General features: G+C 40.4%; 1 protein-coding gene across 1 annotated transcript in view; it reads right to left on the bottom strand.

Moving 5' to 3' along the window:
* LOC122796735 (desmoglein-2-like) overlaps nucleotides 1-18889 on the bottom strand; it is a 1204637-nt gene that overhangs the window by 254896 nt on the left and 930852 nt on the right. Inside the window, exon 11 of the mRNA XM_044065444.1 lies at nucleotides 16333-16560. Within this exon, the coding sequence (XP_043921379.1) occupies nucleotides 16333-16560 (228 nt within the window). The remainder of the gene's footprint in view (nucleotides 1-16332; nucleotides 16561-18889) is intronic.

The raw sequence follows: 18889 nt of genomic DNA, 5'->3' as shown, positions 1-18889 counted from the left end.
CACACATAAAATTGTCTAAGGCCAGCTTCGAGAGAAAAATTGCACAGGACACTAAGGATAATCACAAGGCTTTCTTTAGTTATGTTAGGAACCTGGGTGGTAATTCCCAGATATGCTCAGAATTAGTCCAAAATGACAAAAAATGCACCGAACCCACAGACATTGCCAACATCCTGGCTGACAGGTTCAGCACAACCCCCCCCTCCCCACCAAAAGGGCAAATATCTATCCCAGCAGAGTGCTGCCCCCCTGACATCTCAGATGCTCAGGTAAGAGCCACCCTCTCCAAAGCAAAAAACACAGCATCAATGGGAACAGATGGTGTCCCGGGCTGTGTCCTACATGAACTCCAAGAAGAGCTAAACCCAAACATAAAACTACTGTTCAATCTCAGCCTTACTACAGGATATGTGCTCAAAGAGTGGCGTACAGCAACAGTGGTCCCTCTCCATAAAGGTGGTGCCTCAACGGATCCTGGAAACTATCGCCCCATAAGCCTGACTAGCTTGGTCTGCAAAGCTATGGAAAGGATCATCATGGACCTCATAAATAAAGATATTGGGGACCTACAAACACTGGATCCTACCCAGTTCGGCTTTGTTAAGGGCAGATCCTGCCTCTTAAACCTGGTTGATTTCTTTGAAACAGTCACCAAGGCCATTGACGAGGGAAGGGTGGTCCACACAGCCTACCTGGCCCTCGCAAAGACTTCGATACAATACCCCACTCAGGCATTATAGATAAGCTCACCAGCTTAAATATAAACCCCTATGTCACTAGATGGATTGCAAACTGGCTCAAGGACAGAACCCACATGGTTAGAATTGCTGGAGCCATGTCAGACTCCAAACCAGTTACAAGTGGTGTCCCACAAGGCTCAGTCCTGGGACCTCTCTTGTTCGGTATATATTTCTCGGAGGTACAGACCAACATGGAAGGACTGTGGCTGACCAAGTTCGCAGATGACTGCAAACTGTGCGCCATAATCGACTCTCCAGTCGACACAAGCATCCTCCAAAAGGGCCTCATAGAAACAGACAACTGGTGCCAGAGCCATGGCCTCACGCTAAATGCCAAAAGTGTATAGTCATCCCCTTTTCAAAAACAAAGTGCCCACAAATTACCACATAGGTGGTAATCCATTAAGTACAGAAGAAGTAATTAGGGACCTGGGGACCCAAGTTGATAGCAATCTCTCATTTGACAACCACGTGGCCAAAGTGGTTAGAAAAACATTTTATATAGCCCACTTAATCATGAAGGGATTCACATCTAGATCAGGGGACGTCATCGTGCCTCTTTACTCATCCCTCATCAGGCCCATAATTGAGTACAATGCCCCTTTTGGGATGTACCTTACCAGACACCTGCAGCAACTGGAAAGACCCCAAAAGTACCTCACCAAGAGGATCAAAGGGCTCAAACAGATGCCATATGCTGCCCGGTTAAAGAAACTCCAGCTCTACTCAGTGGCATACCGCCTGTTCAGAGGCGATCTGTGCCTGACGTATAAAGCCATGTCCAACCCGGAATTAATGGACATGCTGAACCTCAGAAAATCCAAATCCCATCGAGCTACGCTCTCGAGAGACTTGAACCTCAGCACTGAAATAAATAGGACATGCTGGAGGGACAGATTCATAACCCAGAGGTTCCCTTCACTCTGGAATAAAATCCCAGTCCAGGTTAGGCAGAGTCCCTCATTGACTCTCTTCAAGAGGAATCTTGATGAGTGGATGGGAGATCACAGGTTTACCCCGGGTATCACTTCTGTGACACTGTTAGACAGAGGCACAGTATACTAACCTCGAAAAAGGGCATAGCAAAATAAATTTAAAATGGGTGGCGAAAGCCAAACACATTCTGGCTAGGCTTATAAATGCCCTAGGGCAGATAGCCTAGTATGAACCTATGAACCTATGAACTAATTTGCCAGAGAACCACAATTTTATGGAAAACCACCATAAATATGAGGCGAAAATGTGGACATTTTGCAAAAATCTGTACAGTTGAGAGGTAAGAGTCCTAGCATACTCTCTTGCCTGCTTGGACATATGGGTCCCATATAGCTTAGGCTACTATAACAGTGATCCAATGATGATAATTGTTCAAGGTAGCCATTTACAAATGATGCAGACTCAGTTTGAAGGAAAAATGCATTGAAGACATACTAAATGAATATATCTGGGCCAACCACCTATCTTTAAGGAATCGACATTTCACCCCATGTGACCTCAGCTCCTGATTACTCTAATCTCAACAGCCATGTCAACAATTCATAAATGTGGCATCAATGCAAAAACTTATCAGAACTGTTGTTGCTCACAAAGACAGGTAATGAAACTGAAAATAAACAAATGGCTCAGGTCTGATAGTGAGTAACTAACAAAATAAATGAATACAGTAACTATAAGAATGGGAAAAATGAGACATAGCTGATTATATACAATTATCTCTGTAAATATAGAACCTACAGTAAGCAACATTCTCTGTAATGATTTAACAGCTCAGAAGGAGCATTTCATGAATGTGTTTAATAATGTTCCCATCTTTGCAGAGGGTGATTACTTTAGTTACCTCACTTAGATGTTTTTCTTTATTAGCAGCCATAAGTATTGGTACCTTAAGGTGCCACTGTCTATTTTATGTTTAGTTTCAGTTTAATTTTCATTTAGCATACTTGCTAACTAAGCCAAGAAGATTAACCACAAATGTCATGCACATTAAAAAAGTTCAGAGTAGTCAACCTTAAAACTCCATATGATAATAACAACACTAATAATACTAATACACTACTAATACTAAAACTAGTACTACTACTACTACTACTACTACTACTAATAATAATAATAATAATTATTATTATTATTATTATTATTATTATTATAGGGTAGGTGGAATAAGTACACCTTTAGGAAACTGAACCCCCAAGCAGTGGGGCAAATAAAGTTTGACAACATGGAGAGATACCAAAGCTGACAGCCACACCAGTGAAACTACTAAGTAACAGAGAACTGTCAGAACTGAGGATCCGGCCTACACTGTATGAAAACAGGTGACTTTTGAAATAAGGAGGACTTAAGCTATGCGGTACCAAGTACACCAACTCCAGAATGCTACATGTAATCTGAAACCAGGCAAGTAGCCAAGGCAGCTTCTGCAGGACTGGAGTAAAATGCTGTTAAGAAGACAGGCTTCAGAATATTGGTGTGTTATCAAATTTCTGAGCTGTGTTTGTTTTGCTAGGCTACAATGCTAAGTATAACTTTAGCTGTGGTATTCCAAGACTGTGTTATTAGCCAGGTGTGATACACACTGATGGACTGATATGCTTCTGTTAGATTTTTCTTTTAGATTTTAATTACTTCTTTAGTACTAAGGTTGTGGATGTTGCTATCAACTTGTCATTATGTGTTCGCACTTTGTCTTTTGTATGGAAGCTTTGATTTTGCATTTCAGCACAGTGGTCTGTTTTTATGTCATCTCCTTAATTAGAATCGCAACATCTTGAGAACTATTTCATAGGTTCATATGCTATATGGCCCTAGGGCCTATACAAACCTAGCCAAATGAAATTCCCTGGCTTTTGCCACCCAAGAAAATTATTTTCCTGTGCCCCCTGCCGAGCAGAGCCACAGCAGCGATCCCCAGGGAGAATTTTCTATTTCCCATCCATTTGTCAAGATTTCTCTTAAAGAGGGCTAATGAGGAGCTTTGCTTGACATAAATGGAAAGTCTATTCCAGAGCAGGGGAAGTCTCTGGGACAGGAATCTACCCCTCTAGCATTTAGGTCTCTGGAGTGTGTGGCTCGGAGAGATTGAGATTTCTTTAAGTGTAGCATGTCCATCAGGTCTGGGTTAGACATGGCTTTGTACATTAGGCAGAGGTCACCTCAGAGTAGATATGCGACAGAGTAGAGCTGGAATTTTTTGAGACGGTCGGTGTATGGCATCTGTTTGAGGCCGGTAATCCTCTTAGTGAGGTATTTTTGTGGCCTTCCTAGCTGTTGCAGTTGTCTTGTGAGGTACATGCCAACTGGAGCTTTGTACTCTATGATGGGTCTAATAAGGGGATGAATAGAGAGGAATGATGACCTCTCTTTTTCTGGAGGAGAACCCCTTTGTGATTAGGTGTGCCACATAGAAGGATTTCCTGACTACTGTGGTGACATGATTATCAAAGGAGAGACTACTATCCACCTGTGTCCCAAGGTCTCTTATCACACTTTCAGTGTTTAGTAGACTACCACCTATGTGGTAGTTCCTGGGAATGGTATTTTTCCTAAAGGGGATGACAATGCACTTCTTGGCATTGAGCTTTAGGCCATGACTTTGACACCAAGCATCAGTCTCAGTGAGGCCTCTTTGTAGAATGTCCACATCCTTAGGTGAATCGATTATGGCTTCTAGTTTGCAGTCGTTTGTGAATTTCATTAGCCAGAGACCAGCTGTATTAGCCTGGACTTCAGAGAAGTAGATACCAAACAGAAGACCCAAGACCGAACCCTGTGGTACTCCACTTGTCACTGGTCTGAAGTCAGATTTGGAGTTGGCTACTTTCACTATGTGGGTTCTGTCAGTGAGCCAGTTGGCCACCCATCTTAAGACATAGGGATTTATGCCTATTCCAGTAAGTTTATCTATAATACCAGAGTGGGGGATGGTGTTGAAAGCCTTGGCAAGGTCAAGATAGACTGTGTGCACTACCTTACCATCGTCTACGGCTCTAGTGACTGCTTCGAAGAAGTCAATAAGGTTTAGGAGGCATGAGCTACCATTTACAAACCCAAACTGAGTGAGGTCCAGAGTTTGGAGGTTACCTATGTCTTTGTTTGTAAGCTCTAGGATGATGCATTCCATGGCCTTGCAGACCAGGCTCATCAGGCTAATGGGGCAGTAGTTCCCAGGGTCTGTGGTGGCACCCCCTTTGTGGAGTGGGATAACTGTCTCTGTGCGCCAGTCCATAAGCACAAAGCCTGGAGTGAGGCTATGGTTGAACATAGTACTTAGGTGGGGTGCCAGTTCGTTCTGTAGTTTGTGCAGAATGCAGCTTGGGATGTTGTCCAGTCCCATGGATGCTGTGTTCTTGGCTTTGGAGAGTGCAGTCTTCACCTGTGCGGCTGTGATTTCAGGGGCTTTGCAATCATCCGGTATGGGGATGCGCCCTTTGGGGGTGAGGGGGGGTGAAGTTCGCACTGAACCTGTCTGTCAGGATGTTGGCAATATCAGTTGGTTCAGTAAATGTAGTGCCATTGTGCTGTAGTTCAGAGCAGATCTGAGTGCTGCCATTGAGATTCTTGACATAGCTGTAGAAGGCTTTGTGGATGTCTTTAGAATCCAAGGAGATTTTATTTTCGTAACTAGCTTTGGAGAACTTTATGTGGGATCTCAGCTTCTTGCTGAGGTTGACCAGGGAGTTACTGCAGTCATGGGATTTTATTACTTTCTGCAACAGTTTCTTCCTTCTGTTGTAGAACTTGTTTATGGCAGGGGATCACTAGATTGGCTTCTTTTTTCTGGAGGATAGTATCTTGGTTCTGTTAGGGATGGCTTGGTCCATGCATTCATGTATGGGCTTATACAGTGCATTTGCATATGATTCAGCAGTCGTGCCACTATCTTCCATCTGTGTTGGTGTAATGAAGTTTGCCACTTCTGACTTAAGAAGCATGAAGTTGGCTTTGGATAAGTTTTTTACGATGGTTTCATTAATGGAGTGGGGGGCGGGATATGAATGTCTAGGGTGATTAGCTTGTGGTCAGACCTGACCAGCAGGGAGTTGACCTCTGACATGGAGCATCTATTACCCATATTGGTAATGACCAGGTCCAGGATGTTGTTACCCCTGGAAGGTGTATGGACAAGCTGGTCCAGGGTGTTGGAACTGATGAATTCCAGAAAACGTTGGGCAAATGAGTTAGTACATGAGTAGTTTTCCTAGCTGATGGAGGGGTAGTTGAAATCTCCCAAAATTAGGGTATTGGGCTGTACCTTAATATTATCCAGTATATCAAGAAACATGGAGTGGGCATCCTGGGGCATGGTGGGGGATCTGTAACATGCTACAACCTGAATTGCAATCTTGCCCAGTGTTAATTGTACTTGGATAATTTCCGAGGCATTAAGTTGAGCAACTAGCCTGGAGGTGTGGATATCCTTTATGAATATGGACATGCCTCCTTCTTTAGTATTTTGGTCCGGGTTAGGTGGCCAAAAGGTGTGGTACGAATTGTAGCCTGGTAATGCAGGGGTGCTGTCTGGAGCCTTAACCCAAGTCTCTGTCACTGCACAGATGTCAATGTTCTCCATCTTAAGGAGAACCTTGAGTGTGTGCATTTTGAGGTTTAGACATCTAGCATTGAGTAGCATTACCCTTAGATTTCACTTGTTTATGTCTACTATGGTGGTGCATTTGATGTTTGAACCTTGCCTAAAAAAGGCACTGTAGTTGTGGCAAAAGCCCTTGCCAGTATTCAGAATCTCAACGGCAACAGGTGCAGGCCATCTATGGCAAAGCATCATGTCCTGATGAACATGTTGTCCCAGGCAGGCAGATACTGGATCCCCTTGGAATGACACCAGAATCTTAGCCAATTATTGAAGTCAGTCTTTTTGTCCTTGTACTGTGGTATCATTCTGGGTGATGACAGGATGCTACTCAGGGCTAGTGTCATACCTGCCTGGGCCAAGTGGTCAGAGAACTCCTCCATGTCTCTTTTCATGTTGTCCAGGAAGGTACGTTTTAGGTTATTCACTCCAACATGGACAATGACGGAATCATACTTGTACTTGTGGAGTGACCTGAGTGCATGCATTATATGTTGGATCCTGGCATCTGACAGGCAGCTGACAGTAACTTTCTCCTTGTTTAGTCTGGTGAGGGGGACATCAGTGTGCCTGACTATAGAGTCACCAGTGACTAGTGTGCTGGGTACATTGTTTTGCCTTATGGGCTGAGGTTGAGTGGCACAATGATTTTGTGGGCAAGGTGTTGTTCGGGTAGTGTTGGGGGGTGGTGGTTGCTTGCGTTTCAGCTTTGGAGGTGTCTGTTGTTTGGGCAGATTTTTATTGAGAACCTCTGTGAATATAGGTGTGGGTTTTGTCTTACTATGTGTGGGATTGGAAGGTGCAGGTTTTGATGGACTATGTGTTGAGTGCAGTGTGGTGTTAACCTTCTCCTCTTGACTGTCTAGTCCAGTCCTGGATGGAGAGAACTTGGCTTCCATTTTGACTATATAAGTGCTTCTTTCACAGGTTGTAGTGTTGAGTGGTAGGAGGAGAGGGTTGTCAATGTACATGAGGCAATTGCTACATTGCTCCAAGATGCTCAGATTCATCAGGTGGACAGGAGAAAACACTGGGAGCTGACCCTTGGACATGCCTGGTTAGTGCTTATTAATTTAAGTACTGGGAGCTGATTTTCTCTTGATTAGTGAGGAAAGTTGAGTGCTACAGTAATTTGTAGATTATTTAGTGCTTGCAGTGAGATTTGGACAAGTGCAGAACACCAGGAACAGTTTTTAGTGCTAAAACTAGAAGACTGGCTAGTTCAAGGGAACAGAAACAGTTTTGAGTGCTAAAGCTAGAAGACTGGCTAGTTCAAGGGAACAGAAACAGTTTTGAGTGCTAAAACTAGAAGAATGGCTAGTTCAAGGGAACAGAAACAGTTTTGAGTGCTAAAACTAAAAGACTGGCTAGTTCAAGGGAACAGAAACAGTTTTGAGTGCTAAAACTAGAAGACTGGCTAGTTCTAAGGGAAAATCTGAAAAGCAGACTTTCTGGCACCGGGAACAGATTAATTGCAGTTGAACGCCGTTGTGCGTAGCACAAAACAGCACAAACACACAAACACGGGTTTTTAAACAGAAAGATGAAAGGAATAGAAATAGCCCAAAACGGCCAATAAAACTATAGATTCTGAGCTAAAACCACTCCTCCAGGTGACAAATCGGCTGTTTCAAAGCCCATCACTCTCAGTGTTGAACAGAGAAGCTTCCTTCTACCTTAAAAAGGTATGGGCAACACAGAAACTTACAAACAACCCAGAATTCAGCAAAATCTGAAAAACGGACTTTAGTAGCTCTAGAAAGGTGGGAAACGAGTACATTTTTTTTGTTTTTTCAAACGTTAGAGCAGATACAAGAATAAAAACACTTTTAAAGCAGAAAAAAGACAATCACACTTGAGTGTTTAGCCCTTTACAATTAAACATATGAAAAAAACATTTAAAAATTATCAATTGAAGTGCAACAATATACGAATTCAAAAAAACAGTTCAAGTAGCAAAGTTAATAAAAAATGGTCAGAATAATGTGGCTAGTAAAAATAAGCAATAAAAAGCAAAACAGAGGTACTTAATCCATCAAAGTCTCCCTTTTCTCTCTCTGCCACTGTAGGACTCTGCAGGGCACCCAGGCAAGCTCTTGCTGAGGTAATACAAGTGCAAAAAACATGCAAACACTATTTTTTAAACAGAAAGATGAAAGGAGTAGAAATATCCCAAAGCCGCCAATAAAACTACAGATTCTGAGCTGAAACCACTCCTCCGGGTGACAGATAGGCTGTTTCAAAGCTCACCACTCTCACTGATGAACAGAGAAGTTTCCCACTATCTTAGAAAGGTCTGGGCAAAACAGAAACTTACAAACAGCCCAGAGTTCAGCAAAATCTGAAAACTGGACTCTACTAGCTCTAGAAAGGTGGGAAACGAGTACAGAGATAGGATTTTTTTGTCTTTTTTTGTTTAAAGTTAGAGCAGATGCAAGAATAAAAACACTTTTAAAGTAGATAAAAGGCTATCGCACTTGAGTGTCTAGCTCTTTACGATTAAACAGATGCAAAAAACACTTAGAAATGATCAATTAAAGTGCAACAATATAAGAATTAAAAAAAACAGTTAAATAAGTAGCAAAGTTAATACAAAATGGTCTGAATAATGCGGCTAGCAAAAATATGCAATAAAAAGCAAAACAGAGGTACTTAATCCACTCAAAGTCTCCCTTTTCTCTCTCTGCCGCTGTAGGACTCTGCAGGACACCAAGGCAGACAAATGCAAAAACCACGCAGACACGGGTTTTTAAACAGAAAGATTAAAGGAATAGAAATAGCTCAAAACCGCCAATAAATCTACAGATTCTGAGCTGAAACCACTCCTCCAGGCGACAGATAGGCTGTTTCAAAGCTCACCACTCTCAAAGCTCACCAGTCTCACTGATGAACAGAGAAGCTTCCCTCTATCTTAGAAAGGTATGGGCAACACAGAAACTTACAAACAGCCTAGAATTCAGCAAAATCTGAAAACCAGACTCTACTAGCTCTAGAAAGGTAGGAAACAAGTACAGAGATTTTTTTTTTTCAAAAGTTAGAGCAGATACAGGAATAAAAACACTTTTAAAGCAGAAAAAAGGCTATTGCACTTGAGTGTGTAGCCCTTTACAATTAAACAGATGAAAAAAATACTTAAAAATGATCAATTAAAGTGCAACAATATAAGAATTAAAAAAAATAGTTCAAATAAGTAGCAAAGTTAATAAAAAATGGTCGGAATAATGCAGCTAGCAAAAATAAGTAATAAAAAGCAAAACAGAAGATCTTAATCCACTCAAAGTCTCCCTTTTCTCTCTCTCTGCTGCTGTAGGACTCTGAAGGACACCCAGGCAGGCTCTTGCTGAGGTTAAAGCAATTAAAATGATGTGCATGAAGAATGCTACAATTTGTCACTTCATATTTTTTTTATGTATTTATTTTCCTTATCTTTTGTTGACCAGGTTAGTCCCACTAGGCTAATGACCTATTTCAGGTGTGACACAAGATGATATTAATACTACGAGGGGAAATTTGCCCAAGGCTTCGAGTAGCTAGTCTTTTTGATAGGTGCTGTGGGATCTTTTACATCTACCTGAGCAACCACCAACTCATGCAGATGGTGCCTCAGAAGAATGATGTGAGCACTGCCTTTAAAATCTGCTTTTTTTATTTCATGAAAGAAGTAAAAGGGTAATATTTTTCTCACATCCTTGTTTTTTAATCATTGGTGCTACTATTTGAAGTCATACTTTCTATCTGAGCATAAATTTAAAAAGGGACATGAAGAGGAAAACAAAATAAAAAGCATGTTGTATATATTACTGAACATTGAAGATTTTTGGAACATATGGAGAAGTAACATTATCACAAGCCTTACTTGATGTGTATGTGAGGTGCTGAAATAAACACCATTTATAAACAAACATGTTATTGTTCTGGTGCACAAGTTACTATTGCACATAATAGTAGACATTTTACTCTTTATATAACAGCTGCTCATTAGTTCCCATTCCATGAAAGTTAAGCCCACCAAGGATACATTTTTAACATAGCCTTATGCAGGATGTCCTGTACTATAATACAACCTGACAGCAGAACTCCAGACTCAGTTCAGCTATTTCTTTATAATTGCCAATATTCTTTTGCTAAATATGCAGATTGCAGTTTGGGTGGCAAAGATCTCCATTGGGAATTAACTGCTGTTCCACTACACCTCCTCCCGACACACATACTAAAAACAGTAAGCTTTTATGGGAAAAGCTGATTCTTGCAGCTATGGCTCAGAAAGCACAGTGAAGTGCATCAGGTCAAGTTACAGGATGTCTAAGTGCATTCTGGGATAATCAAAAAGTGCTGAAGACAGCAGCTGCAGTCTTGAGTTTGCTGGTACAATAATAAACAAAAGTTATGTAGTTACTATAAAGCTAGATCTGTGTTGTCATCTTCCTTCCATCTCATCTGTTGGATATATTGGGTATATTATTATTACTTACAACCAAATTGCTAGATTTACCTGTAACCTCCCTTACAAATCTCACCACTACCTCCCTCTTAAACAACTACACTGGCTTGAGTTCCCTCAACTACTCCAGCTATCTCAGCTGCAAATGGCCCATTCACTAATTAACAAACCCGCAATCTGTCCCTCTCTGTCCACTCTTATATCACTCTGTGTACCTGCATGTCATCTCCATAGCTCAGAACAATTACTACTCAACACCAACAAGCCAAACAAATCAATAGGCAAATTGCTCTATAAATGCTCAATATCTCATATTTGGAACAAGCTCCCCTGTAATATACGTTCTATCAAATCTACCTCGCTCTTCAAAAAAGAACTAAAAAACTAACTTGCTAATACACCTTCCTATTCTTGCAACCACCCTACCTGACTCCCAACTCAGTCTCCCTTAATCATACCCTGCTTTCCTTTATAAAATATTACAGATAATGTGCAACCTGTCTTCACTCTGCTTAGCAGTCATATGCTTTATTCACATTCTTTTTCCAAAACAGATTAACTTTCTTGCTTCTCTGCTACTTTTCTCTTACTTCCTTATACTTAACTCTCATTTATGCTTTCTCTGTCTCCATTTCTTCCTCAGTATTACTTTTTATTCTCTTATCTGTCTTATCTTATAAGTTCAAAACATATATAGCTCTGGTTTATTTGTTATGTTAATATGAAAACATTGATATTTTTTTATTTTTTGCATAAAAACTTTTATACTCTATCTTCTTCCCCATTTTTGATTTGCTCTTTTGTATATTGCCTGTTGATCTGTCATTTCAGCATGATTATACTTCTTGCATTGTTAATATATTGTATTTTTGTCTTGTTCTGTGTGGAGCTTTTCTTTTCGGGTCTCCAATGAAATGGGTAACTTGACCCAATTCGACTAACCCCAGTCAACAAAAGACAAATAAATAGATAGTAAATAAATATTGAATCTGACCAGATCCAAAGCCGGTAATTTTCAAATTTTGGATCCAAGGTTTAGGTTCTTCCACTCTATCCAAAATTTCCCCTCTGCCTTCACACTTCCTTATATTGAATCTGCCTTCCTATAACAAAAGTGATTCCTATACATATATACATAGAAACATGATCTAAAATGACAATGAAATAATGCCATCACTGCAAGTAAGACAAGCCTCCAGACAGGTATGGTATGCTCAATCAAGAGCCCAAAATGAAAGTGACAATTTGGCAGGGAGATGGTGGGACAGAATGCTGAGATGGATAGAAAACAGCATGGAGCTAGTTATGGTAAGTACATAACTTTCTTATCCATTATTGTTTTTTCTGTCTGCCTCAACTGTTGAGACAAATTCACCAGATACTAAAAACCTGGGAGGTCTAATGGAAGTATATTCTGGAGCATGGTGGATCCAAATAAAGCCTAGGACCTAGACTGCAAGCCCAACTTCCAGTGGTAGATAAACATATGAACAGTGATCCTAGTAGCCGCAGTACAGATATCATCAACAGGGACTTTAGGAAAGAAGGGTGTAGAAGCTATAGCAGCTCTATCAGAATGAGCTTTAGGTTTATCAGGTAAAGACAATCCATTAACTTTTTAAACAAAGAATGCAAAACCGGACAACCAGCTGGATAGATTGACCTTGGAGACACTGACTCCCAATTTTGCTTTGGAAAAGAAATGAAAAGTTGGTTAAATTTTCTGAAATTTTTGGCACAATGTAAATAGAGCAGTAATTGACAATGCACATCTAGTAAATGTAAAGTGTATTATCCTCTGTCTGAGAAATTAGGAACGAAGACTGACAAGGTAATAACCTGACTCAGGACAAAGTCTAAAGTAAACATGAGGAGGAAATAAGGGTTGGTTTGAAAAGAGACCCTATCTTTGATAAATACCAAACAAGGAGGCTCAGAAGACAAAGCCTGAAGTTATGAAATCCTCCTTGCTGAGGTAAATGCAACCAGAAATAGTTTTCCATATACGAAGTGTTGAGTTCCAGCATAGCAACAGGTGCAAATTGAGGCTTCATGAGTGCCTGTAAGAAGACAGTAAAATCTCGAGGTAGGGATGGATCCCTTAATGGAGGTCAAAGGAGAAAGGTAGCCCACAAAAAGGCCACAGATAACTTCAGTGAAGCAACAGAAATGCTGTCCTCTCCTACATGAAAATTTGAATTACCTGTACCTTCATTAGTGGAATAGGTAGAACCTGCCTGACATAAAAATGCCAATAATTCCAAAATAAAAGATAGCATGGATGAAAAGTCATCCAGTACTTTAGAAGAAACCCAAGTGGTAAATCTCTTTCAATTCCTTCTATGCACTTTCTAGTAGAAGGCTTTTAAGATGATGATAAAATATGGAGCACAGAGGAAGAAAGCCTGGAATTTCTGGCCATCATAGGAAATGGAGAAATCAAGCAGTATGGGTGAGGCCTGCCAGATGGATGACAGATCAAGTTGGGAAGAGGTTCCAGTACCAGGGAGGATATACAATGTGAGGCCGGATTCACTTCAGAATCTCAAAATTCCGAAACATCGAATTTCATATGATCGAGACCATATAATCGATGTTTCGGAATACTAAAATTCTGAAAAATAAAAAAAAAAAAAACAACAACATTTTAAATGTTTCTGCAGGGAGGCAAGCCTCACTGCATCCCCCACACCCCTGCTACTTAAATATTCCAACTCTGAGATCACACTACAGCGAGGAAAAGGGAAATCTCACATTCCGCGCTGTATGCAGATCTCCGTTCATAATGTCGGGATTCCGAAAGTTTGATTATATGGTCTCAGCCATATAAAATTCGATCTTTCAGGATTTCGCCATTGTGAAGTGTTTCTGTGAGGCCACAGAAAGGGGAGCATGCCTCTTAACTCTTACATTGAAATAAATCTGGACAAAGCCAAAAACAATGGGGGGACAAAGACCCAAAATAGGGACAGATTTTGAATATTGCGCTTATAAACTTAGAAAGTTGCAAGAATAACAGGGTCTGTGTTAGCATGCATATTCTGACTGATATGAAGTCTTGAAACTTAAATGTTTGTCATTAGTTAATAACTTTAATCATCAGCAATTTGACAGAAAACCATAAATAGACCAAAAATATGGGGCACAAATCTGGACATTCTGAGGAAGTCAGGACATGTGAGATTTATGAAGATAAATCATGTTTGTTGATGCCAAAAGAAATTGAGGAGAATCACCTTTGCCTTGCACCAGATCACTTTCTGAAGGAACTTGGTTATGATGGGAATGGGAGGAAAAACAGACCTGGAAGCCAAGTGTAGACCAGAGCATCTCTAGCTGACTTTTATTCTTGGGGAATCAGGGCTAAGTAGTTGCTGCATTTGGTGACTGGCATGGTATCAAATAGAATGTAGCTGGGCTGGCCCCAGTGACTGAAGATCTTGACAGCCACCAACTGATTGAGAGACCACTCGAGAGGCAGAAAAGTGGACCTACTCAGCTTGTTTGCTAATACATTATATTTCCCAGGGATGTGAATTGCAACCAGAAAACACTGAGAGAAGACTTTGTTCACTGCCAAACCCTGATGGCTGCCTAACACAGGGGATAAGAATGGGTTCCTCCTTGTTTAATGATGTACCAGACCACTGATATTTTCTGTCAGAATTGCAATCATATCCTTGGTGAGGAAATCTTGGAAGGCCTGCAGTGCTAGGAGAACTGCTCTCATCTTCATCTCATTGATTTGAATACTGGCCTCTGTCAACATCTATGTGTCTTGGACAGTGTTCCCTTGAAATGACCCCACCTCAGAAGGAAAGTGTCTGTGGTGACTGTGGCCAGTAGAGAACAGAAGATAAAGTGATTGTCTAGAGAGACTTGAAGAGACTGAATGTTCTGCCTATAGATCTTCATGAGACTGACCGGGAACTGCATGAGTTGGTATGGCATAGACTACTGAACTGACAAGCTCCCACTGTAACACCCTCATGTAAAATCTGGCACAATAAGAGATATGGAGGCTGCCACTGAGCCCAAAAAACATAGAATGGATTACTTCAGGGGTTTTGAGTGAGAAAGAACCACAGAGGTTTGATGACATACAATTGTGATTGCAAGTGATATCCAGGTAGCATCCTATAAATTCTAGCATCTGAACAGGAGTCAGTTTGGATTTTTCCATGTTTACTATAATCTGGTACTTACAAAACCATACCCTCTTACCAGCCTTTTAATTGCAGGTCAGGCTCCTTTGAGCACTGGAAAAGTGGATACTTATGGCAGATAGGGTTTTGCCATGTTGTTCTCTTCTATTAAGCATGTCCTTCACTTAGGGCCCAAAGAGGGTAAACCTGTCAGACGGGGCATTCAAAAAGGATGTCTTGAAGTTCTCCACAAAATCACAGAGATGCATGCAGGCATGTCTGGACAGAGAAATGCCAGGGCCAGCCCTCTAGAAGTGCCATCTGGCACATTAGATAACAGTTGCATGGATGCGTTGGAGATAGACTGAAGGGTAGCTTACTTTGAATCCATGGTCTTGCAGGACTCTCAAAGCAAAGTTCCTGAAAGGGACTTGGGCAGTTCCTTGTTCCAGTCTCTCTGAAATCTTGTTAAGTGAGCTAAGTAGTTAAGCACACGTTATGCGTACATCTCTGAAGCCTAAGTCCACTTTCCATATCTGTCCAAAGCTCTGAGCTCCCTGTTAGATGCATGGGTAGAAGAGCTCTCCTCTGACACTCCTTTTTTGCAGCTGCTGTCACCACAATGACATCTACTCAGGGACCTTTGACCCTGGGGTTTTGCCTCACAGGAAAACCAGTATCGTGCTGGGTTTATGGGGTATGGGTTCCACCATGTCCATCTCCTACATGCCCACTGCAAGACCAGGTTAATAAGTTTATCAGCCAGTAAACCATGTAGGATGTAGACTGGCCAGCTCCAAAGGCCTCAAGAAATACATTTCTGGAAATGTCATCTGGAGTTATTTTACGGAATCCTCCCCTTCCTTGAAACTAAAGAAGTGCTGAAGCGCTGAACCCTGGGATCACATTTGAATAGTACAAGAAGCAAATGAAATTTGAAGAAGTGTACAGGTAGAGGGGAGGAGCATGAGCCTTGGAAAGTCTGAAAGTTGCTGGCTTTGGATCCTGCAAGGTACAATATACAAGATCATATCCAATAGATAATGTGGCAAATTACTCTTGATTGCTTGCATAAACAGCTTAATGGATATTATTACTCATGTTTCAATAGTTAAAATAACTTTGATTTCTGGATATGTAATAATGTACTCTTCAAAAATATTACTGGATTATATTTCTTTGTTTACTTAATTGCTGGTACTCCAGCATTTTTTTTTCTAACCTAAATACTTCTATCTAGTTCTCCTTGCAGTTGCATAACCCATTTTGCCTTTCATCAGTTGGTCTGTTTGCATTTGCACAGTTAAAAAAAAAACTCTGGATGTCTACATTAAAGACAATATTAGACATGATACATTCTGGTCTTTACTGCAACACAGTATCACACTTGCACAGCTGATATAAGGAAACATTTCTTACCATACGTTTCTCCAACGCTCCACATTTGCACTGTACCTTCTGGTTCATCGATGATCTTAAAGCTGAAAGGACCAGCATATGGATCACCATCAAGATCTGTTGCTGTTATGTTAATGCTTTGTGCATCTTCACAGATATTCAATGACGTTTGATCTATTTGTGGGCAGTTATCATTGGCATCCACTACTTGTAAACTAATGGTACCAGTTGCTGTTTTGGGAGGTATATCTAAAATAGCAATGGTTAAATGTGAGAACACTACAGCAAAATATTAAAAGAAGTCTAACATGACTGAAGTACAATGACAAAAGTTAGTGATCGGTACGTGACAGTCATTCATATAACTCTTTCTTACACAGTTCACAGCGATATTAATAACTCTTCTTGAGACAATGAGTACATCAGAACACTAGCTTTATAAGCTGAAAGTATCCTTAGATAATGTTATTTCACTTAAGGAAATAACATTTCTAATTAATACTTAGGAAATCTAGAGACTGGGAGCATGAACAGCAGTAACCCTGCTTACTACTGTTGCAGTTAATAAAGCAAGAGGAACCATGCTGTGAAGGGAAATCAATGACTGAGGATAGAAAAGCAACATTCTGATAGCACCTTCAGTTACAGTATCGGTAGTCGTGACTTAGTTAACAAATCCTGAAGTCTTTAGGACATCGTTTAGTGCTTTTCTATAAGACAGGCCACACTGTGCCACAAACAGCCATCTCATATTGCATTCTAACTTTATTTTATCTCACAGCTAGTTAAACCGGCATGTCTGTGAGAAGGAACATATACTTCCCTTTCTCGTAGGGTGCTAATGCTGTCTTATCTCACTCCTCATGCTTCTTGTCTTCTTCCCTTTTTATGTCATTCCTTGTCTTCCATGCTGCTGGCTTTCGCAATAGCACAGCATTCAGTTTGATTCTCTCCCCTTTTAATAATCTCACCCTTACTTTAATGTTCTTCCCTTTCCCTATATTATGTTTATTTCTTTACTCAAACTGCCTTAGTTTGACCCTTTTCTTATAAACACTCACCCACACACACTGTACTATGGCATTGCTCAGAACTGCCTCACTGTTACTTAAGCAATAACTGACGACGTGGTGTGGTATATTGAAGATTTACCCACGGATGGCAGTAAAGTGGTTTAATCACAAGGGCAAAGCCTGAGTGATTAAATAAAGCCAACTGTGGGTAAATCTTCAATATACCACAACCATGGAGTTGGCTATTGCTATTATGCAATGACATTATTTAAGAAAAAAAAAACTTACTTTTCTTAAATAATGTCTTTGTATAATGGCGCATTACTGTTCTTCTGCTGGTGGTGCTATACTGCTTCTTTGTGTTGATATACTGCGCATGCATATGGGACTTGCGTTCCTACGCATACCCAGTACATCAATGCTTTAAAATGGAAGCAACAGAGAAAAGAAATTCTCCATTGCTCTGTTTTGTTTTTTTTTTAATTAAAAAAAAAAGTTTTGGACACTTTATACCAACGGAAAAAAGTGCGGGAGACCGGACCTTTTTCCGTTGGTATATTGTGGGATTTACAACGGGCATGCTGGCCAATCAGCATGCAAGTTTTGGAATATTAATGGGGGGTGTCATTGTATAATTTGCATTTTTCCCCTCCACTCCTTATATGAGGTGCTTAAGCTCCATAGTTATGCCACTGATTCTCAGCATTAACTTCTGTCTGCTATCATTCAGGAAGGTAAGAAATTAATTGTTTTGTGCAGTTTCTCACCTCACACTACTTTACTGGATTACTGATTCATTCCAGTTTGTTTACTTGTGCTTCAAATACACACAGAGTAATACTTGTATCTAATACTGTCTTACAAGATACTTCAACAAATGACTTGATATTGTTATCTATTCATTTTGCCTTCTGTCTTGAACTGTGCTTATATATGATGCTTAGTCTATATAAATTATTTCATGTATGACAGACATTGGCTGAAGTAGGTCCTCATGGATCAGTATCCTGGTTAACAAAGTTTAAGTAAATAATAAGTAAAGCTTTCATCCATACTATAAAGAAAGATGGAGGTGTGGGCATTGCTGCTCTAAGCAGCCTTATTTATGACTCTAGTGCATAATGACTATTCACATAAAATGCTCCTGAAGTAGTGCTGTATTTACTGGAATGATCATCATGACACCTCATCAGTTTTCTTATAGTACAATGTAATAAGAGAAGTACTCACCTTAGTAAGTTCTGGTAATCACCTCCTGTAGTGATCTATCATATGACATTCTGTCGCACATTATAAAGAACAAAGAGGTCTCAGTGTGAACATCAGGTGTTGTTAGCTTGTTACTAAAGCAAAGTCACTCTGGCAGTTGCAGACTAAGGCCTGTAAATGAACTTTACAGTAATAAAAAATAAAACAGATTGCAGGATTTATAATTTAAGTAAAATTAAACTCCACTCAGCACCCTGAGGAGATGACATGCAGTTGACAGAAAAGGAGTAAGGACACAAGATGGCCGTACAAATACTCTCAAGGTGAACAGACTGCACCTACCATCAACCTTCTGG

This window comes from Protopterus annectens, chromosome 3.part0, assembly GCF_019279795.1.
Source record: "Protopterus annectens isolate FY-2018-M chromosome 3.part0, PAN1.0, whole genome shotgun sequence".
NCBI classification, from domain to species: domain Eukaryota; kingdom Metazoa; phylum Chordata; order Ceratodontiformes; family Protopteridae; genus Protopterus; species Protopterus annectens.
The sequence above is the reverse complement of the archived record's forward strand: the minus strand, read 5'-3'. Positions and strand labels throughout refer to the sequence as shown.